The sequence below is a fragment of the Rhinolophus hipposideros genome (genome assembly GCF_964194185.1).
Source record: "Rhinolophus hipposideros genome assembly, chromosome: 6".
In the NCBI taxonomy this organism is placed as follows: Eukaryota; Metazoa; Chordata; class Mammalia; order Chiroptera; family Rhinolophidae; genus Rhinolophus; species Rhinolophus hipposideros.
The window spans coordinates 90,188,991-90,212,845 of NC_138052.1; the positions used below are offsets into that span (position 1 = coordinate 90,188,991).

Here is a 23,855-nt window from a genome sequence, read left to right on the forward strand (position 1 = left end):
CAAGTGGAGAATAAGGTCATTGGCTCCCTACTCTCTGTCCTTAGACTATGAGTCACACAGTGGCAACTCAATAAATATTTGCTAGGCCCTAAAAATAGTCCTGTTTAACCCCTTTATATTATCAGATACACTGAAATCCAAAGAGCTTCAATTTCTTGAGCAAAAATATAATGTTATATAGAAACACAACCTGAAAAGAGTTCCAGATCTCCTAAGTCCCCTCTAACTATTAATATATCAACATTTAAATATATCTCTATTGGTTTTGCCTATAACCTTACTTAATCTTCTTGACTAACCATTTAAAATATGACTTGGGGAGTAAAAATCAAACCTGGTTCATTGGAGACTTTACCCTAACAAGTGTTACTTTCCTTCCTCTTCAAATTAATGTGTATATTTTATCCCAAGAATACTATGAAAAATTCCAGATTGGCCAATGATTCCTTTAAATAACCATTTATCTCTCTAACCATATTTATCTAGAGAAGAGGTGAACTGAAATCTGCAAGAAATACAGTACTGTATACATTCAGTTCTGCAGTCATCAGTTATAATAGTTACATACTCCCTAGAAGGGTTAATATTCATACCTTGCTTTTCTCATAAATCTGTAATAGCTATGACTTCTTTAACCCCAAATTATGGCTTTTAGTAACTGTGATTACAACAATCTAAGTTTTGCATTTACTTTGATAGAAATTAAATATACTTTGATAGAAATTAAATATTCTTATTACACTTTGTAATGAAGGAAATATTCTTCTTAGCATTTAGTGTTTGCTTCAGAAACATTTATGAATGTATTTGCAGAATTACATCTTTCAGGAAGAATGGAAATGATATTTTCCTTCCCATGCATTAATATTTTTAGTGCCTGAATATCTCTGTTTCTTTTAAAGAAGATTAAAGCATTTTTCCATCTGCCTGTTAAAATGATTTGAGTCTTAATTAAAGTTGATTGCACCTGTGCATATATTCAACTACCCACACACCTCCTACCTACTAGTGGAAAAGCTTGTCTTTCCTTCAAAAATTCAAAGACAGAGTTATGACCTTAACAAAAAAAGTCTCATAGACATAGAAAACAAGACAACACTGAGAAATGATTTTTTTTTGCTATCTTAGATCAATAACTTTATATCTTCTAATGATTGTAAACAAAGTTAGTTATCTTCCTTAAGCTGCTAGTTTCCTTATCATTTATAAGGCAGCTTAGCTGAAGAAGCCAAGTAAAAGAGTCAAAATTCAACGACAAATTTTCATCCACCCACTCACTGTTTGCTTGTGTTCTTAGCTTTGGCAGTTTAATTTCTCCTTCTTTATGAAGACTGGAGATAGTCATAACATAAATAAATAAATCAGTGATAGAGATAATCTCCAAATTTGATGTGATCAAACATTTTTCTTCTTCACCTATAAGGTTTTTTTAAAACATTCCAATAAATAGGAAATAGATTGGCTCCCCCGCCTTTTTTCATTCTTTTTCCTTACTCTTGAGTAAGGAAGGATAATTAAAATGCTTTCAGCTAAAATAGGGAAAGCTAGAGAAATAAAGAACCCTGCCAGTCTACAAAAAGAATATTGAAAAGTGTATTAAATGTTGCTAAAAATGTTCCATTAAGTATAGAACAGTGGTTCTGAACCCTGGGTTTACTTTAAAAGTTCTCGGGGAGTTGTTTTTGTTTTTCGTTTTTTGTTTATTTTTTTAAATTACCCCACCCCGCAGTGATCTAATTTAATTGGGGCTCAAGCATGGGTACTTTTTGAAGGCTCCCCAATTGTTTCTAATGAGCACTTAGGACTGGGAACCTCTAGTATAGAATGTATTCTGGTATTTATCAATATAATCCTAAACTTGAGGATTCTTGAGTCCAGATGCTTCATTTAAAGATAAGCAAATGAGGGCTCAGAAGCAAAAACGATTTGCCCAAGGCCTCATAGCTAATTAGGGGCTAAGTCTGAACTGGTACCCAGGGTCTCACTATCCGTAAGACAACTCTCTTTACCCTGTACAGTGCTATGGTTGGGAGTTCCCAGATCACGGGTGCAGAGGTACAGACCCTCTACACGTGGTTTCTAAATTGATGGTTTGAATCCATGTGCTGCATTATTAGTGCCAGTGTTATATCCTCAAATCACATCTAAACCATTTCTGTAAAAATGTGGCAATAAGCCATGCAACAGGATCTTCAGTTGTGATCCCAAATGCCTAACAGTAATTTCCTATGCACATTAACTCAGTCTTCAGGATGTACAAAAATGTTCTACATTACAAAAGTCTTCCCAATTTGTAAGGTGTCTGGTAACAGAGTATTTCTTCGATCTTTCTAGTCATTCTCTTTCTCTCCTATCATTTTCTCTCTGACATCACCTATCTCTTTCTCTCTGACATCATCACTTAAAAAATAGTTGAAAATCGAAATGCTGTGGAGACAGTGATAGAATTCCACACTTTTTTTTCTATAGAAGAAAAGTTCATTTTAATTCCTTGCATCTGATAAATAATTGGTTACTCTCCCCATGGCCTTAGGAAGCAGCGATTCCGCTCATAAAGCCAAATCCTCCTAAATATCTCACAAAAGGGCAACACGAATTATAGCCATGCTTTCTTTGTTCTCTTCATGCCATTGTTACTTCTCCTTGAACTTGGCATCTTTTCCTCCACATTTTGGCTTTGCGATTGTCCATGCTGTTGGCAGCACCCTAAGGATATTTTGTATAGAAAACCACCCCTTGCTGTTCTATGCTATCATTAATTAGTCTGAAAATCTCCTTAAAACAGGCCAACGTGTTTAGAACATCAGGTTTCCATAGGGGAACATTTTCACCAAATATCATTTCTGTAATGTATTTTGGTGTGCACAAATCCCATTTCACTTTAAACTGAGGACACAGAATATATGATTTTAAGATCTGGCCCTTATTTATTTATTTATTTATTTATTTATTTATTTATTTATTTATTTATTTATTTATTTATTGTTGTAGTTTTCTTTTTTCTTTTTTTCCCCTTTTTTCATAGACTTTCAGATCCAGCGGGCACCTTAGAGGTTCTATGGACTCAATCCCTTGTTTGAGAGATGAGTACACAGAAGCACAGAAAGTAAGAAAACATACCCAGTGTAATGTACCCAGATGATGGCAGAACCATTACCAGGATCATGTTTCCCCAACAATTCAATCCAGAGATCTTTGTACTATGACAGTCTCTATTCAGCTTTACTATGACTGGGGCCATAGTGAGGAGGAAAAATGTAAAAATCACATATGTCTGAATCCCTGTGGCCTCCTTTCTTGAAGAAGATTCTTTTGAGATTGTTGGTTTTATGATAATTTGCTGCCTTGTGTCCTACTTAAGGATGACTCTATTATCAGGTCTTCCAAAACTGTTGGCATGTGATTCTGGAGTTTATCAAAAGACATAGCTATCTTAAAACAGACCAAGTCAAAACACGTGCCTGGCCCAGGTTATAAAGGTTTTATAATCCCAAAACTCTTTTTAAGTATTTTAGAATTCTATTTGTCCCTCCAATGATTTTTACCAGCAGTTTCTCTATCAGATATATGAAGAATTTGACGTAGAGGGAGTAAGATAAGCTTCAGTAATGGCAGGTCCTAAATGGGAAAGAATTGAAAGCCTGCCGTTGGCATTATAGGAGCCGAAAAGAGCTGTGGGCATAAATATTTAATGTGGTAAATTATGGGGAGGCATTTGCATTTTTATGCACTATTTTGAAGTAAAAAGGATTGTTGAACAATAAGAACACTTTTCCTGATTATGTTCCATTTTTAATATGCAGAGAATTGACTGCAGGTTCAGGCTGGTTATTTAATGAATTCACAATATAACCTTGTCTGGCATTCCTTTCTCTAAATCTTGACATCAGTTTAAGACCAGACAATGAGGTTGGTAAATAATAAATAAATAAGTAAGTAAATAAATAAATAAATAAATAAATAAATAAATAAATAAATAAAACAATTATCTCATCTTTAAACAGGGGATAGATTTTAATTTCCAAAACAGGATCTTCTCGGGTATGTCGTCAGCAGTTCATCCACATTAGATTCAAACACTAACAATTGATTATAAAAAGCTGTTACAAAATATTTTGTATTTCTGCATCTTTGCATCTATGTTGGTCCACCTCATTGAAATGGATGTTTCAGAGGTTGATGACATGGTGATGTTGAGATGGTGATATCTGGAGTTTTGTGGCTCTTACATGCCTAGGGAGAAGATGTTAATAATGAGCTCCTGACCTGGGATAGCTCCTCCTGCAACTGCCTTCTGGTCCTTCTTACACACTTCTCCTCCGAGAGTCTTTCTTTAATAGCGATGCCATCACCACACCTGCCCCTGAAAAATAAATGCCAACTCTATTGCCTGTCACTCAAAACCCCCCTTAATTTGTTTCTTCTTTTTTTATGTAAATTCAAATCCCATTCTTTCCTGATATAAAGCCTTTCTTCCAGACAGGCTAAACTTATTGTGGAGCCTAAACCATTGTTCCTCTCTACCCTTGTTTTGAGTGTATTTGCTTGTACCCTTTGTCAAGCTGGAAGCTTGTGTTAGGCAGGATCAGCTTTTGGGAGGACAGATCCAAGGAAAAAGGCATACATGTTGAACAGTTTCCCCGGCTGCAAAACTCATCAAATTCACCCTCACCCTCCCCTTGCCACTCTTCAAATTGATGTTTAACTAAGATTTCTTGACCTCTCAACTAGGAAAAATCATCTATTCTATCCTTTCATTGCATACTACTATCTCTCCTTGTTCGTATTAGAGCTCTAATCCTGTATTAGTTCTTGTAATTGTTTTCTCTCCCAGAGTAGGAGCCCCATGTGGGGAGAGGTCGTGGTGTTTGAGTTCCCTGCTTTATTCTCTCGCCATCACAGTGCCTGACACACAACATATCTATGCAGGTGGAACAAGGCATATACGTTTTACCATGGATGGAAAAATAATAATAACATATATATATATATATATATATGCTTTTTGTCACTTGATTATTTTTTATCAAAGCAATTCAAACAATATGTAAAAATTAATTGCTAAAGGCAGCTTTAGAAAATGAATGTTCTTTGTTTTCTGACTTCTTTACGGTTACTGATAAATATCACTTCATAACCCTGGTTTGGATTACATAGTGTACTGAAGGAATATTAATCCAATCTACATCCCATCAGGAAACTACTGTGGACCCCTTTGCCATTTGTGTGTTGCAGAAGCTGAGTTGTGCATAATCTATACTATCTAGACTGACAACTCATTTTCCCCAAATGTCATCATATTCATCTTTCTGTTCATGCAATCTTCAACTAAAACACACACATATGTTTTAACATATATATGTATATATATGTATATATATATACATATATATGTTATACATATATATATATGTATATATATGTGTGTGTATATATATATATATATATATATATATATATATATATATATACACATATACATACACACACACTTAAAATAAAGGTAAATAAAGGTAAATAATCCTCCTTTAAAAAACCCAAACCAAACCATACCCAACAAAGCATCACTGGAATGGCTATTTGTTCAGAGACCTGAGTTTAAATCCTAGTTCTTCTACTTACCCATCTCTGATTAACTTTGGGAGCTTATGAACCAATAGGACGCCCAGTGTTCCTGAACAGAGAAGGCTATCATTAAATATCTCTGGGAGGACTATGTATAGATTGGAAATATTATTTGTAAAGAGTCTAGTGCAGCATCTGACCCATAGTAGCCACTTGTTCCGTGGAAGCTCTAATCACAATGCTGCTGCTGGTGTTATAAGATGTTGTTTAGAGCTGGCATTACTACTTTTCCAATGGGAAACATTCATCTTCTTTTTTACTGACAGGGAAAAACGTTGAGGATATTATCTGTATTTTTTTTAAGCAGGACCCCTATTTGTGCAAGTCTCCTAATCAGGTAGCAAGAAAAAAGTTGGACCTTGGGTTTGCCAATGATCCTAAACAAATCACAAATGTTTTTTAAGAACTCACTTTCTTCATTTATTTCTTAGTTCAGTGTGATTTGATGGGAAGGCAAATTAGATTAAACTAAAGAAAAGTCACATTGAAGAATGTAAGAAATATAAAGTGGCAGTAGAGTTTAGAGCAGACATAATGATATTAATGAATCTTCATGAACTGTTTTGTTTTTTGTAGGAAGTTTGTATCATAGAGGTGTAAAGTTTTTAACTTAGAGGATAGCTAGAAATAATTTATTTCAAATCTATAATTTTATCTGAGAAAACTAAGATTCATGAAGAGAAGTTTTATTAAACTAACCTGAGAGTGGATCCCAGATCATCTCAACCCCATTCCAGAATGGTTTGCTGTTTTGATATTTCTGGAAAGTATTTATTTGATATATCTGAAAATTATTTTTATGTTAAAGAAATAGCCAATGTTTACTTTGTGAATGTTTTTCAAAAATCCTATTTTAAAATTTTTTCTTAGAATTATTTCTTTGCTACACTTTTGGATGAAAAACTATTTTGAAAACAATGGCATTGTCTTTATACAAATGATATAAAATGATATGAAAATAAAATATATAAGATATTTGAATGATCATTTCAGAGGTTCATCCATTTGCTCATTCAACAATACTGATTGAAGCCATCATATTTAAAATATTTATTAAATACTCAATAAAATGTATTTATTGGTTTTGTAAAGTATTTTTTGCAACTAGGGTTAAGAGAGAAGCACAGCTTGCTGAATTGTTGTACTGCATTTAACAATTTGACTAGTCTCTCTGCCCTTTATTTTTCTGTCAGTATGCCAACAGAAATATTGTCCTCATTAGAAACCCAAGAATTTTATATTTAGACTATATTTTGCTGGAGGGAAAATGTGAAATAATATGTGAAAAACTCTATTAGGGTAGTCCAACTACTCTAGCAAACAACTTCAAATCTCAGTGGCTTAATATAATATGTTTCATCTCTTATTCATGTCATAGACCATGACATATGTCACAGGCATTTGACAATCAATTGGTTGGTTCAGGGGAAGATGGGCAGTTCTCCCCATAGTTACTGGGAAGTTTCCATCTGGTGGCTCTTCCAATACCTAGGACCTCAACAAATCACAGCCCACAGGAAGGGGGATGCAAGAGGATGAGGATATTTTTGGAAAGTTGTATGACCAGAACTGGAGGTAGCATACATCACTTCCACCCACATTTTCACAGCCAGACCTCAGTCATATGGCTTTGGCTAATTGCTAGGAAGTATAGTTTAACGAGATGCCCAAAGAACAAACAGATTTGGTCAGCCTCTGACTAGTCTCTGCCCACAGGTTCTCTTGGCTTCTACATTGTGAAAACAAATAGCAATTTAAATTGCATTCTCTGAGCAAATTGTCTTTCATTGCCCTGCAATACTAGAATTTCTTTAAGCATTACTAAAATAGGTCACACTTGAACTATTCCTGATGACTTCAGGGAAGGTTTTTTGAGTAGAGATAATTTGTCAATATCTCGACATTCCTCACACACATTGGTTAAAAGACAAAACAAAAAAAGGGGCGATTAAATCATTTGGATGTTTCATTGACAGTTTTTTAACACCAGACATGGTCATTGAAATTCTATTGATTGTTCCATGCTTCAATAACTGTTATTACTTGCATCCATGAAAAAAGAACGGTTGAATATGTGTCAGTATGTGAGTTCCAGTGACTTAAGTTAAGCAGTACATGCTAAGCATGACCAGGAAACCTGTCTCTTTATCATGTCTTTGCTAATTGCCATTCCTGTGACCTTGAGCAAGTTGTGTAAAGGCTCTGAACTCTTTTTACATCTGTAAAATCACTAGGATTCTTTGCATAGCCTATCCTACTTCAATGTGCCTCGTCTATTTTACTAAAATCAAGGGTTTGCCCTATGTGCCTTCTTAAACCAAACCTGGGCATTCTTTCCAGTTTTATTCAAAACCACAAAATCTCCAGACCTCTGAGCTATTGTTCTTTCTCTATTTATATTTAAAGAGAAGGAAGGCATCCCTTAGATGTTGGAATAGACATAACTGACCCAAATAACAGAATTCACAGAAGAGAGAAACAATTATATATCTATATGATATATCTATATATATATAGATATATATATATATATCTATATATATATATATATAGATAGATAGATATAGATATAGATATATAAATTGCCCTGCTCCCTGGTGCCCATTCCTTGTAGAAACGTGGAGCCTTTGACTTATTTTCCCAAGAGTCTTCAGAAATGGAATGTTACAAGTGCAGGAGAGGACTCTGTTGCTCGCCTGGACGTGTAAGTAAAGGATGTCAGACTGTCTGGCTCTGATCAGCTCCAAACACCATAGTTTTAAAAGACATCATGACATGCAATTAGTGTCCAAATCAGGGTGACCAAGGAGAGACAGACTTCCTCACTGGATTCTAAAGTGTTTTTCCTTAAAAACAGAAATAGACTAGTTCTGAGTTGCTCCAGAAACAGGGCTACCAACTGACAACAAATGGTGGTTCTTGGAGGGAGGCCCGTTTTAGTTCTATACAAGAGCTTTCTAGCAATTAAAGATGTTCATAGCTGAGCCAAGCTTTCCCATGAGATGGAACACCACCACCACCACCACCCGCTTCCTAGAGCTATTCTCCCAAAGGCAAGATACCATCTCAGCAAAGATACACACACTTTGCTTTTTGTGTTGCAACTGTGATTTCCAAGATCCCTTTCAGCTCTAAAATTTGATGACTGAATCTAATACCCATCTGATAATGCAATTGAGTTCATTACCTCTTTCAGCAACTCCAAATGTGTTGTCTTTTCTACCTAATTAATCTGCCTTGATCACCTTTCATTATTTTCATTGTTCAGCAGTTGGAAAAGAGTGGAGAGACGTTGATCCTGCTAATGATGCCAATAAGAAAGGACACTTCTGAAGCATTCTTTGTATCCACAGGAGCTCCAACACTCATCAGTAGCATGAGCTGTGGTCCCTGTATCGCCGGCCCAATTAGAGTTCATTTTTGGTAACCCTACATGAGAGTGAAATTTCAAGAATAACAGCAGTTACAAACCACCCATATAAAAACCTCTTGTCTAAATCATCTTAATCATCTAGATGTTCATAGAAACAATTAAATGATGTGGCAAATTAATCATTTTAAACATTGCAAAAAAGGGAAAGAACATGGAATTTTATGTTCCCCTAAGAAAAGTGTTATTGGTCATATTTCCAAATAATACTGATTTTCCCAGACAAATCTCTTGTTTTCTGGACTATTAATTAGCAAGTCAATTAGAAACATATATGGGTAACAATGCACATGATGCTAGCTATAGTAACTAAGTCGTGTTTGTCAGTGAGAATTATTGGTTCATGCAATGGCTCATGTGCAGAGAGATGGGAAATCAAGGAGGAGAGGCGGTGAGACATGGCCTAAAGTGGGTTACATCTGGAATTAAGAGAATGAGCTGACTTTCCTGAGTGAAGTATGAATGAGTTTATTCAGCCTGTCTATTCTCACTGGGGATTCTATTAGATGCTGAGTCTTTAGTCTTAAGATGCTTCCAGTCTGGTGGTGGGAACAGACATATAAATCAACAATTACATGACCTTTCCAGCCAGAAAAAGAAAAGTTTGGAGAAAGGATAATTCTGTCACTTTTAACATGTTGGGGTCCCCCATATAGCCACTTGTAAAGGTCTATCAGTGCTATATTGTTTTCTTTATCTCTAGAGCTGGGGGTGGGGAGCATTTTTAAGTTGTGATTTATAAGAATCCTCAGTATCATTTCATTGTTGACAAAGTGAATGTTGGTGAGGCAGAGTGGATCATAGATTCTGGGGAAGCTCAGTATCTGGTGCAGGGCAGACCTGATGATAAAAGTCATCAGACCTGGGAGTCGTAGTAGTTCCAGGTGGCCCAGGGTCCAGGATAGGAATGGAGAGGGAGAGGAATGAGTCAGAAGCCAGAGAGACAAATGTAGACCCAGAGACAGCCTAAAGAGGCAGGAAATGGGAAAGCTTTGAGAATAACATTCAGAGTTAGCATCCTGAAGTGTGATAGATTGGAATCCTGGAGAGATGATTTTGGTCATGAAAAGATCGCTCCTGGTCTCGTATTCTTATTTATCCTTCTTCAATTTAAACACTGGAAGATGTTTAAGACAATACTATGCAAAATACAAAGCTTAATGACAACGGTAATGCAATAATGCCTGCAATTTTCACAGCCAGATTTCAATTCACCATCAGATTTCAATGTGAGACTCAGATTGTAGATGAATAGTCGACATTCAATCATTCATTCAATGAACAGAGGATAACGCACTCTATGTAGTTGTCTTTGTGCTTCACACCAGGGCTCTGGAAACACTGAACGAACTTAGATTCCACATAAAACTTTACCACTGTTATCTAAGATTGATCTTGTTCAGGAAAGTTTATGTTACCTAAAATCATTTTTTAAAAACAGGCTTTAAGAAAACTTTGAAATTATGGACATGGATAAATATGTCCTTATTTTTGAGCTGTCAATATGTCTTCCTGTATATATTTCTTAGTCTAGTCATCCATTTTCCATTTGTTTCTTTTCAACAGCTATTTTGAAGATTTTCATAATTTCTTTTAATTAGAAAGAAGCTGTTAATTTGTAAGAAGCTGTTTTGAATATATACCAGAAACCAGATTTATTTTAAAATAAAATGCTCAATAAATACATTAATCATTTTCTTACAGATTTTTTGGTCTGCCTTCTGTTTAGGAGGCACATGTTAAGGTCTAAGTCTGAGTAGCCTGATTTTGTCTGTCCTTTTGTTCAAGTTCTTCTAAATGTACCTGCCAAAATTTGCTGAAGACTAACCTCTGGGGCTTGAAAACAAAGAAGGAAAGGAAAAAAAAGACTCCTTTTTGTTTTTGTAGCTGTATTGGCTTTTCTTTAGTTGAGGTTTGAGACCTAAGTGACACTCGCTGGTATTTGTATGAAAGTCATTTGAATGAGAACAAAGAAACTGATGTTGGTGGAGGTGCCTTGACACATATCCTCAGTCTTTCATATTTAAAATGCTGTACTAATCTGCAAGAATATTGGACCCAGCGTTAAGTTTGAGCATTTTTTTTTTTCAGTTTGGTTAGTTTCAGTTCCAGTGGTGGAAAATGTGTGTGTGTGTTAATGTGTGTGTGTGTGTGAAAAAGGTAAATGTTTAATGATGGTTGTGGAAACAAATATAGAAATCAATAAGAAAGCGAGCATCCCAATGGCTTGTTTAAAATCTGGAAGAGAAGATGAGGTGTGACAGATGCTTCATTAGGATTTGAGGCTGTGACATTTGCAAGCTAGAGTACATTTTCATTGAAACTGAATAAACAGCTTGGAAATAATCTAAAATGTTCTTTTCTGATACTTGTTTTATTCCATTTGACTTAAGGCATTGAAAACAAGTGTTGGTTAGATTGTGTTGCTATAATCATTATGCTGGAATGTATTTCTTTTAAAATATTTTGACTTCTTATTTTTGATTTCAGTGTAACTGGGCTTTAGGCTTATCTACTTATATACATTTAAAGAATAGGAATCTTTCTAAGGCTGTTGTTCTGACTACCTTCCTGGTTAAGTTCTATCTCATTGAATGATACACATGATATGTGTTTAGACAACTGCATAGCATTTTGAGGCTGGAAGGGACTATCGCATTGTAGAAGTAAATGAAGACCAAACGAATGAGAACAGGCTAATGCTATTTATTCAGAGCTCTCGATAGCACGGCAGTCAGCCACCACCACTTACACTTGGCAGAGACTCAAGGGCAGGGAGAAGAGTTGGAAAGCTGCATAGTGGGAAAAGAGAAAGTTTCAGATATGCCCCCAGTAGAGGCTGTTTCCCTGGAAAAGCTGTAGGTAGGCTAACTAAAATCAGGGCATCCTCTGTGATGAATTTTGGGTACATATTTGACTTGCTTCATTTGACCCTCTTTTGCGAGCTGGATTAAAAGTACTGGCTGTTTTGAGCCAATTGCTACATGGGTTATTGTTTGGCTTCCTGGATAGGTGCTAGAGAAGTGGTCTGACTTTCTGAAGTCTGACTTAAAGATAGTAGGTGGGTATCTTGGGCTGGTTACTCTACATAATGGCTTAGAGTTCTATTTTTATATACGGTCTGGCAGTTTTCCACGTGTATATTCAGTCTCTCAGTAATTATCTAGTCCAAATGTAGAAAGATTAAAATAAATTTATAAAGAACAAATGGCTATAATTAATTTAAGTTAATACTACCTTTTACATGTATAGCACATTTTAGTTTTCAAAATATCTTACAATGTAGAATATTATTAGATCCTTCAACTTAAAATAAGGAAGTTAGGCGGATCTAGTATTATCTCCATATTGTAGTTAAATAAAATGAGAGACTCCAAAAAGAGAAAGCAAGTGCTTAGTGACATGGGTCACCAGCCCAAGACTATGGCCAGGGCTGCAAAGCTGGGCCTCTCCCATTCCTCACCCAGGGCTGCTTATGGTATTACAGCCTGTTCTGTGTCTGCCCCCCAGATCCAGGTATTTGGGAAACAAAATGTGACATTTGTATTATCATATTTCAATTTGATGAGTATTTGAACCTGTATGCAAAATATATACCGGGTTTGCCAAAAAATGTATACACATTTTAAGAGATGTTATCTATGTATGATTTTTTTGAAGTTGAATTGAATTATGGTACAGTGTGTAGTATGATGTTTACTCAAAAGATGGCAGTAATTAAATGAATGTTAGCGTCACAATGCAACCAGCAGGACAGTCAAAGAAAATGGCAGAAGCACAGTTGTTTGAGGAGCTCAGGACCATTTTGAAGTGGTATTTGAAATTCGAGACTGTTGTGGAAATACGATGACAATGGAGACATGAGCATGCAACAGCACCTCCAACACGCCTGAAAATTGCACGCATTTGTGATAAGTGTGAGACACATGGTCCTGTGTGAAGAAATTGAAATGGCATGCGCAGAAACACAAGTGGACACTTTTGTCAACGTTGCTCAAGCAGTAGTTCACCGTAATCAGAAGTGTCTGGACGCTGATGGTAACCACTTAGAGCACCTCTGTAATTGCAGAAGTCAAATGTGACTTGTATTCATCTTTGGTTATCGGTATATATTGAGTATTACAATTTTAATAGATTTTTCCTTTCTTAAAATGTGTATACATTTTTTGACACCCTCTGTATATTCAGTGAATCATTCCTGTGATTTTTTTCACTACAGTTTTTCTCAAAGTTTCCTTATTTGAATTTAACTTTCAATCTGGTGAATTTTACAACTTGTGACTGGTAGATAATTAGATTTTTGAAAATATTATTAGCTCTTTGCCATCTTAATAAATTTATAACACTCACTTGATTCTCTTGTTCCATTAGGAATGTGTTTCCTACACACATCAGAAAGATGCTGGAGGAGTTGAGAAACCTACTACATTAATTAATTAAATACCTACTAAATTAATTAATCATAGAGTGATTAGTTAAATGCCTACTAAATTAATTAATCGAATACTGAGCAATATGCTTGGGGTTCTGTTGCATACTCACATCTCCATTGTCGTCATATTTCCAAATTAAAAAAATGCAAAAACCAAAATTCAGACCCTACCTTTAACGAACACAGGACCTTTTGAGAAGAGCAAATACATAGAAAGATAATATAAGACAATGTCAGTGCAGAGATGACCGTATACCCCAGGGCTGAGGGAAGTTAGCTGAGCAAAGACAGGACGTAAGGGTATTCAAAGCAGGCAAGGCAGGAGAAAGTAGCTATAGAAAACAGCATTGTGTTTGCTAGAGGTGGAGTGGAGGGGAAGAAGCTACAACCAACTTAGTGATGTTTCTTGCATACCATGTTCGAGTGGGAAGTGACAAAGTTAGAGAGGAAGGGAAGAAATGGTAAAGAATCTTGTGGATCCTAACAAGGAGTTTAGACATAATTCTGTGGATAACAACAAGCTTCTGGAAGGATTTTAGTCAGGGATACATTATGAGTAAATTTGCATTTTTTTAAAACACCTTCCTATGTGCATTACAGAATGGCTATTCCCTGAAATAACACTATTCTCATGGTAGCAAGGGGGTAGCACTCTTAAAACCATCTTTATTACATGTGTTTCTGAACACTTCTGTACATGTATTGAGAATGGCTATCACATCCATTCCCTGAAATAATACTGGATCGTATTTGCATTTTAAATGGATCATATTGACAGCATATGGAGCTTGTACTTTGGGGAGTCCAGGACACAGTCAAGAGACAAGTTTCAATAATTTAGGGGTGGTGATTAGAGCTTGAAGCAGAGCAGTTGAGGTAAACAGACTACAAAGCGTTACAGAAGAGAGAGTAAGATATTCAGGAATAAAACCTGTAGAATCTGCTGACTTCTAGATGGATGGTTGGCTAGACGTAAGGAACTATTAGTTTAGTAAAATCTGGTGTCAGTTCAGTATCTGAAATACACAATTTGTGGTTTTCATGGACATCCTGATGGACTCATGCAGCAGGCAGTTGGAGACATTTTATATATATATATATACTTTTAAGCTAAAGCTCTAGAGAATGATCCAGGCTTATGATAAAATATTTAGAAATCCTGATCTTTCAATTGCTAGTTGAATCCTGGAGGATAAAATCACAGAAAAATAGAATGAGGACATCGGTGACTAAGCTAGTACCTTGGGGACAGCCATCATGTAAGGGACATGTGGAAGAAGAGAAGTTATAGATGGCACAGAAATGGTGTTAGACATAGAACACAACACAAGAAGATGGGCCATTAGTGAAGTCAAGAGAATTGAAGATGTAAATAAGAGCATAAGCAAGGAGTTGTCAAATGGCTTAAAAGTGTCTTCTATTAATAAATTTGCCAACTCAAAGGCACTAGGTGAGCTTAGCAACAGCAGTTTTAGTAGAGTGGCTGTGTTGAATTCATGTCACAATGGATAGTGGAGTCAAGGAAACATGAGACAGTAGAGTATGAAGTGCTCTTTAGAAAGCTTCCTTGAAAATGAGCAGAGTGAAGTCGCTAATGACGTCTCAACATTCACTGACCTTCTCCTCTTCCAAAGAGTAAACTATTTCCCAGCAATATTAACCTGCACTCCTCAGAAACAAAGACCCTGTGTAATCTTTGGCCCTGTTTGGCCCTTTGTGCAATGGCCTACACAAACCTAAGTTTCCAAAAATATATTGGAAGCATCTAAGGAAATTGTTCTTTAATTTTTAAAGGACTTTGGGATGGATTTGACTTTTGTTTAATGGAATGTAATTCTGGTTCATATACAGAATCCACAGAGGAGCTGAAAGTGCGAAGTCACAGCACAGAGCCGTTACCAAAGCTGGACAGCAAAGAGAGAGGGCATCATGGGTCATCTTCCAGAGAGCCTGTAAAAGCTCAGGAATGGGATGGAACCCCGGGCCCACCTGTGGTCACCAGTAGAATGGGAAGATGCTCTGTGAGCCCCACCTTGTTAGCAGGAAACCACAGCTCAGGTAAGAAAGAGAATGATCTCACGGATGGTAATGCCTCGTGTCTCTAGAAACTGTTTTTATGCAGTTATCACTTGGAGAACCACAGCCACAAATATCTCTGTCTACTCATAGGGACAGCATACATATCCCTCATCCACAGGGATGTAACAATATGTTGGACCACTCCAGGCAGCATTATTCACATAGACAATAGAGAAGTAAATAGTGATTCTTGGAGCTACGCAATGCAGCAGTCCTGACAACGTGAAACATCTTGTATTAAATTTCATCTAGAATATCTGGAGTCCTCATCTCATGCAGTTTTAACTTATGACATTTAACTGATTTAACATTTATGCCTCCTTTGCTTCAGAAACGATTTTAGGTAACTGGAAAAAATTAACAAAAAGAAAAATTGGGATAAAAAATGTAACAAAGATGATCTGCAGGCAGTAGATGAGGTGTTAGGAGGCATCTGGAATGGTGAACTGAAGATTGTAACTGGGAATTGGGCGTGGTACTACAAATTTCCAAATCTAAGCCCAAAGAGCTAGAAAATTACCATCTACTATACCTTTCAGTTTCATGAATTGAAATTAATATCTGCAATGCAGTTTTGCATCGTTAATAGATAAATATTATTCAACTTCAATTTTTAAAAAGCAGCATATATTTGCTTTGAACTGACTCATGTACATGATGGACTCAGTAAGCGCTGCCAATTGAAATAAACAACAAATAATCAAGCAGCTTACTGTAGTTCTCAGGTTTCTATTCCCAAATACTGTTAGGGCTCTGAAGAAAAGACCAGTTGTTTAATGTTCTTTTCAGTTCAGATACTCATCTTTTTTTTTTTTTTTTAATTCATGGGGTTAGTAAAATTACATAGGTTTCAAGTGCACAATTCTACAATACATCATCTATATATCATGTTGTGTGTTCACCACCCAGAGTCAGTTCTCCTTCCAACACCATATATTTGATCCCCTTTCCCTCTTCTACTCATCTTGGAAAGCAATTTACATGAGTTTAGCCTGTGGTCTCTCTGACAGTCATGCACAAGTTAAACCGAAACAGGAAGGATGATCTTGGTATTTGGAAAGGGCCGTTTCTAGAACAGTACCCAGGCAGAGGCAGAGCAACAGTTTCACCAGACTTAAAAATATAACTGAAAGTATTGTTGATGTAATCATATCATGTACTCTGTGGATAACTATCTTAACAACATGAGTTCAAATCTGGAGAAGGAACATTGTGTGACTTTAGCAGAAAGTTAATGATATGTTTTTGATAGTAAAGTATAAATAGCTGTAGTTGTGTGTGTAAGAAGATATCTTTGCATTTTGTCAAAAAAAAAAAAGAAACATGAACAAATAGTATTTTGTAGGAAAAAAAACACATACATTTCCAAAGATGGTTGACATCACTATTCAATTGGGAATTATGATTAGTTTTAGGTTTATTAGTAGTATTAAAAAAATAATTCTCTATCTGCACCAGTTCTAATCAAAAAACGTGGGCAATTTTTGCCCCCATTTTGGCCAAAGATCTGTTTTATGAAAAACCAGAAGCATTACCTGAGTATTAATTATGTAACAGCCACTGTTCTAGGATCTGGGAACCCACTGATAAATAAGACATCCTCCACATGTAGGTGATCAAAGTCAAGTGCAAGACAGACAGATGGATCATTGCAATGTAAGGTACTGTATACAAATAATATGCAAAACAGAAATCAATTAATTTTTCCTGAGAGGGTATGATTTTGGCAAGAACATTCAGAGGCTTTGGGTAGATAGCATAATAATTGCTAGAGGATAAAACATTTGAACTAGAGCTTGAAACATCAAGAACTGCTCAGAAGATGACAGAGAAGAAAGAAGGCTGCCTTCTGGATGAAAACCTAAAATGCTATGGACGGAACCTAGTATATTTGGCGTGAAGGGTGGGGGCAGGTTGACTGAAGAAACTGCAGAGTAGGTTAGAGCCAGCTAGTAAGAGTTCTCAAGGGCCTTGTGTATGAAATAGAAATGTGTTTAGCCACAAAGTACCAGTTAGCAGTGGCTTAAGTACTGACGACCTATGAACCACCATTGCACCCGGTCTGAAGGTTAGGTGGCTTCAGGTGTTTTGCAACCATTCAGTAAGTCATCGAAGACCGAAAAACTTTCTTTCTACCTCTCCTGTTCTGCTAACCATGATGATTTTTACTTTTTTCACAATCACCAGCTGACTATGACAGTTCTGGACCTCGTGCCCCAGTAAACTCTCCCTTTCATTTAGTCGGTCAGAACTGGGAAATATGTCCTCTGGACCAATTACTGTGTAAAGGGCAATGGGTTTTCCATGGACTTATAGAAGGTCCTTCTTTCTCTTAAATCAAGGGGCCTCTGCCTTATACCTGGAAATGTTGTCAAAATTTGCAGGGATAAGGGTGGATCATATTGCATAATCAACGGACAGTATCTGCCACATCATAGTTCAGTTTTGAACACTGTATGGTGGATATTTTGTAGTTACTTAAATATTTTTAAACATAGGTATAATGGAATTCAGTTTTCGTTATAAAGACCCAGTGATGACTCCACAACTTAAAGCATGGGTGACTGACTGGGAAGCCATTTCCTGAGATAGAGATAGTCAATATGAGATGTGAAGCAAGGCTTAGGTAGGAAAGTCAGGACTTACATTTTGACAATGTTAAGTTGCAAATGCTCTGGAACATCCAATTGAGAAGACAGTATTAGACAGTTGGAATTATAGGTCTGGAGCTAAAGAGATTTAGTGGAACTAGAGACTTAAACTAGAGACCTTTGGAATGGTTAGAAATAAATGATTCTAAAGTAAGAGAATGGGAAACTGAGATTGGGCCCTAAGGAATCCAAACATTTCAAAGTGTGGGCAAAGGACCAAGAACCTGTGAAATAAGAGACAAATAAGAGACCTGTGAAATTGGAGACAAAATAATGAGACTGTCCACAATTAACTTTTACTGAACACTCAGTAAGTTGCATAAAAATGGGTAATATGTCTCTGACACTTTGGCATGAATCTTCCAGTAAATTCAGAGTGAAACAGAATTTATAACATACTTTGATTTTCTTCCACAGCCAACGCCTGAAGCATCTCTCTTGCTTTGTGGCATTTAAAACTGATCTCTGGAGTCTTTTCAGCTCTGTTTATACAACAGTAAATAAATTGTCTACTGACCAGAAGAAATGACATAAATATCTTTAGTCTCTCATATTCTCCATCTTAGATTATGAAGGTGGTAAACACAGGTGAAAGAAAAAAAGATTTTGTTACATTTTTGATACATTTTTGTATCCACACTAAAAGAAAGGTGACATATAGGGGCGGATGTATGGTCCCTTATCTGACGTCAGTGCAAGTTAGGGTTTCTTATGTGAAAGTGAAACTTTTGACGTGAACACTCAAAAGAGCATTACAATTATCTGAACTTTTAGAAGTAAATGTCTCCCAAATATATTACTGCAATTATATCTATCGAGTCTACCCTTACACCAGTTTTGAGGGAAAAAGTAGAAAAGGAAAAATGTGCATTATATTGTCAGTTTTGATTTTTCTGAAAAGAAAGAACCTAAAATGCGTGAATACTATTCTAGAAAATGTTATAGTTCCACAAGCAAAAAATGTATAAAATAGAATATCTGAATTTCACTTACCTTTGATGTTTTAAACAAATGATGCCATACTTAAGGAACGCTCATCAGAGAGAGAACCTCCATCCAGAACAGACAAATAACTACATGAAGGGAGTATTTTGGACTTGCTATTTTGGAACAAAAGAGAATGAGTCAGTATTTACTCTTCTTACTTTTTCCCTTCATATTTCTTCTTCATTTTGTCTTCTTGCCACAGGGCCATGGAACTAATCCCCTAGCAGAATGTACTAGAACTGCAATGGATAACCCTCCTCCATAAACAACAGAGGTACTTACCTCCACACATAATACTAGAGAGGAAAGGAGGTTCCACCTGTTCGACCTGTAAATTCCCCCCTCTGTCAACTTTCTGCCTCTCTCTCTCTCTCTTTCTCTCACACACACATACACACACACACACAAACTGCTACCAGTCACAGACTATTGCTTTACCAAAAGTGGTTTAGCCACTTGAAATAGTTGCTCTTAACAGCTCTTCTGAGGAATGGAGGAACTGCTGAAGTAAAGCAAATGGTTGTGTCAGATCTCAATTCTAATTAACATTGCCACTGGTTGCTGTGGTACTTTATTAAAGTCACTGTTGTTTAGTAAAACAGAGATTCCCTAGAGGGTGATTCTGGAAGGCAGTGGAGGACTGGGACCCAAATTGCTCATGACAATAATGGGAAAATGTGGAAATCGTATAAGTATGGTATGAACAGAAATTCAGAATTCAGTCACTGAATTAATGAACAAATAGTTTCCGAGCAGCTTGTATCTAGCTCTGCAAAGGTTTTAGGGGGGCAAACACCCATACTCACACAGTGTAGGCTGTATGAAACATGGTCTCCATTGCTCAAAATCTTGCCGTGCTTCTTTATGACACAAAACTATTGAACTTAAAGTAGTTAATTATAATCAAATGTTTTATTTTATTATTATCTATGAAATGTATTATCTATATACTATTTACTATAGATTTAATGTCATTCAAATCACAGAAAACTAGTGTGGACTTGAAAAAAAAGATGGAGGGCTTACTGAGACACATAGTGTCTTAAACCAAGATTATATCAGGTCTCTAAAAGAATCATTATTATTATTGTTAATTGAGTAAAAATAGAGAGAGAGAACTTTCCACCTAGGATGAAGAAGGTGAACAAAAGCTGAAGCGGACCTGACTTGGCCCTCAGGCCAGCCTGACTGAAGAAGCACTTTTGGAAGTGAACTCAGAGGCCTTGGCTTAATCCTATATAGAACAGTCTTTAAAAGACTCAAGCTTCTGTGTGGTCAACCTTGTATGTTTCTGCTATTCTGAGAAGGGCCACCATGGGAAGCAAACAGGTGCCTGGTGAGCAAGTGAGTGAGAAATGCCTCCCGCAAGACAGACCTGCTTGCATACTCTATATACCAGAATGTCCCTTGCTCTCACAAAGGAAGTTATTTTCTCCATTTTTACTTGAAACTTGAAGCCCTTTTGGTCTAAGTTATATATTTTAACATCTATTAGAAGCATAGGTATGGAGAACTATTTCTCCATTGCAAAGAAAAGCTATTGCAAACTGACAAACATTGGGGCTGAGTGATGGATATGCAGGTGACCGGGAAAGTACAGGGCATCTCTAGGGGACAAAAGCTACTCAGCACCAGCTGATGCTCATCAGGAGAAATGCTCAAAATTCCAAGATTTAATTTCTATTAGGTTACATCTCTCAATTTTTAAATAGAGCTCAATTTTCAAAAAAAAAACATTAAATATAATAATTTGCTTCCTCTGGCCATATGAGACCTGAAGGCTATCGATTCACATTTTCTGGTTTGTCAAATCAAGTGATGACCATTCAGTAAAGGCAAGAACTTGACCTTGAAGCAGAGAAGTTGGGTTATGGCAGAAGCAGCAAGTGCTTGTGGACGTCTTGCCTTCTTGGCTTTTATTTTCTAAAAACTGCAGCCCCTTGAGAAGGGTCGAAGAAGGGATAAGAGAGCGGCCCATGGCCTTTGATGGTCGAGAAGGGAAGGGAATTCTTAACTCTAAAAGAGGAACAGAGGTCTGGCATTCCATGAACAATGGTAAGGACCAGCAGCATAATGCCTTCCTGGCACCGTGTCATGGCCTCTGATTGGGAGGAAGGACAGGTGGCAGAGGGTTTGCATGGGGCCATCAGTGAAGCTGGATTTTGTGCTTCATGGTTCCAACCTCCAAAATATGGAATTCTGTACTTCAAGTTTATGCTTTAAAAACAAACTCCCCTGTGACAACCAGTGTGAGCAGAAGACTAGAAGGGCCATCTTGTATATTCTGCTATCAGAAGTCCTGGGCTTTTTTGTGACCCATTTCAGGAAAGCATTTCCACCACCGTTCATGAGTCAGCCCTTCATATCCAAAAGGAGTCCTGTGCTTACAAATTCATAGAAATGAAAAACAGATAGGGATTTAATTTCATTAAAAAAGAAAGAAGTGTGCCATCTCTAGCACACACATTTGTAGGGTAAATTTTATACAAATAATAAATGAACGCAGACAGTATAATATAGGGGTTGAGTACTGAGGTCTGGGTATCCAGCAGATCTGGATTTAAATCTGGATTCTGATTTTTATTAGTGATGATGTTGGGCACGTCCCTTCATCTCTCTGAGCTTCATCCATAAAATTTGGGTGATAATAGTACCTAACTCATAGATACTATTGAGAATGAAAGGTAAGAATTAAATGAGATAACCTATTGACACTCTTAGCGTGTTGTCCGGAGCACAGTATTAAATAAACACTAGTTATCACTATGATTCCATATACAGTTGCAGATTTCTCTACAGTAGAGCTGAGAGAATCATTGGTCTGGGGTAATGAAGAAACGTTTTCTCTAAGTAGTGACATTCAAGCTGGGACTTGAACTGTGCAGAATGGAGGCAGGGAAGGTAGTCAAATTGCAGCAAAAGAAGTCATGGATTATTTTGCTCAGGTTGGTGAGAGCTCTGACTCCAATGTGATGTTTAGTGCACCCATACCCCAAACTATGGTTCTTACACTATATTTGCAGCTCTAATTCATATTCTAATCACATCTGTGAAGATTGGGAAGATCCCAGAGATACTAAGGTGTTAGCCCATGACCTAAGAGTGGATACCTAGCAGAATGGAGGCCATTTAATATAAGCAACTAAAAATTTGGGTTCAGGAAAGGGAACTGCAGTGGAATCTAAGAGTGTAGTCCTTGAAAACTCAATTTTTATCAATTGATTTATAAGAAAGATGCTTTCCTCTTGAAAATTGTGAAACATATTCACTGTACTTTATATGATAACGCTGGAATGACTGGCTAACTTTGCTGAAAGACCTCCTGGCAGCCAATATTCAGAATTTATGAGTCAGCCCTTCCTATCCAAGAAGAGCCCCACACATGCAAGTTTAGAGGAGTGAAAAACAGGAGAGCAACTCAGAATTGGACAGCAGGACTAGGAATTGTGGAGCAGTTTTTATGACAATAATTCCTGGCAAACCATAATAAACCTGTGTAGTTTTTTTTTTCTTTTGTGCAAATAAACCATGATTTACAAGAATGTTAATAAATTAATACTTTGATGGTTATGACTTGAAATTATAGAACACTCTCCTTCCCAGTTTCTCTATCTTTACAGAAAAGATAAAGGAAATCTTACCATGTGGATCATTATGAGGATTGAATTTAAAAATGCATAGAAATGTCTAGTCTGAAGCTGGTTTATAATAACTAGTAGAGCAAGGTTTATTCTGTTTCCATTTAATTTTGCTGGAAAGGTCTCTGGTTTTTTAATAGGACCAAGACTGAATGTTTCCTTTGGAAAGCTCAGCTCATTGGAAATACAATGTAAGGTTTTCTTTAGCTACAACTGGCTGTAGGACTAGTAGTGCAGCAGCCCATGTTTCCCTTACTTGTGCATTTTCCAACAACGATTTTAGGCCAATGTGACAGCCATTTTTGTATTCCCTTGAGTCTGCATTTATGAAATTTGGAGAAAGGATCAGGTGCAGGCTTAAGACTTGGTGGCTGCTTTATACACAGTTATCAAAAAGTAATCTTAATCTCTCACAGCATTTCTTTTCTGCCCTGTCGCAGTCATGATGGCAAGGATGTGGGAAGCCCAAGAAAATATTGATGTCTGCAAACGTACACGCTTTCTTTAATAAATACCTGAGTTGACATCCATTCATCTATCAATTCAGTTTTCCCTTTGTGTTTATTTTCTAGCAAAAATGTATTCAGCATCTACTCTGTTCTATGCAGGAGCTAGATGTGGGGTATAAAGAGCACTAGATAAATATGGCAGAATCGACTGTGAACTCCCAGAGCTCATAGTCCAGTAGCAAAGACAGAAAATCAAACAATGTTGTCTTATAAACGACATTATAAGAATGTTATTAAAGAAATAACATTCTTATAAACGTTGTGACAGGAAAATGTTCAGCACAATCACATGATTTACTCTCTGGATAAAAGGAGGGGAATTCATACAGTCTCCCTGGAGAAAGGAAATGTGATACTAGCATGATGAATAGGAGACAGGCAAACATGAGGGGATAGAGTGTTGCCTGCAGCTCACTCATGAAGTATGGATGAAAAGATTTCCTTTTAGAACCTGATTAGTATTAAATCGTTTACTATGGGTACATAATTCCCATTTATCTCCTG

General features: G+C 36.6%; 1 protein-coding gene across 2 annotated transcripts in view; it reads left to right on the forward strand.

Annotated features, from left to right (window-relative positions):
- NYAP2 (neuronal tyrosine-phosphorylated phosphoinositide-3-kinase adaptor 2) overlaps positions 1 to 23,855 on the forward strand; it is a 250,148-nt gene that overhangs the window by 170,244 nt on the left and 56,049 nt on the right. For both annotated transcript variants that reach the window (XM_081052852.1, XM_081052851.1), the window contains one exon: positions 15,339 to 15,545. In XM_081052852.1, coding sequence (XP_080908978.1) covers positions 15,339 to 15,545 — 207 coding nt within the window. The remainder of the gene's footprint in view (positions 1 to 15,338; positions 15,546 to 23,855) is intronic.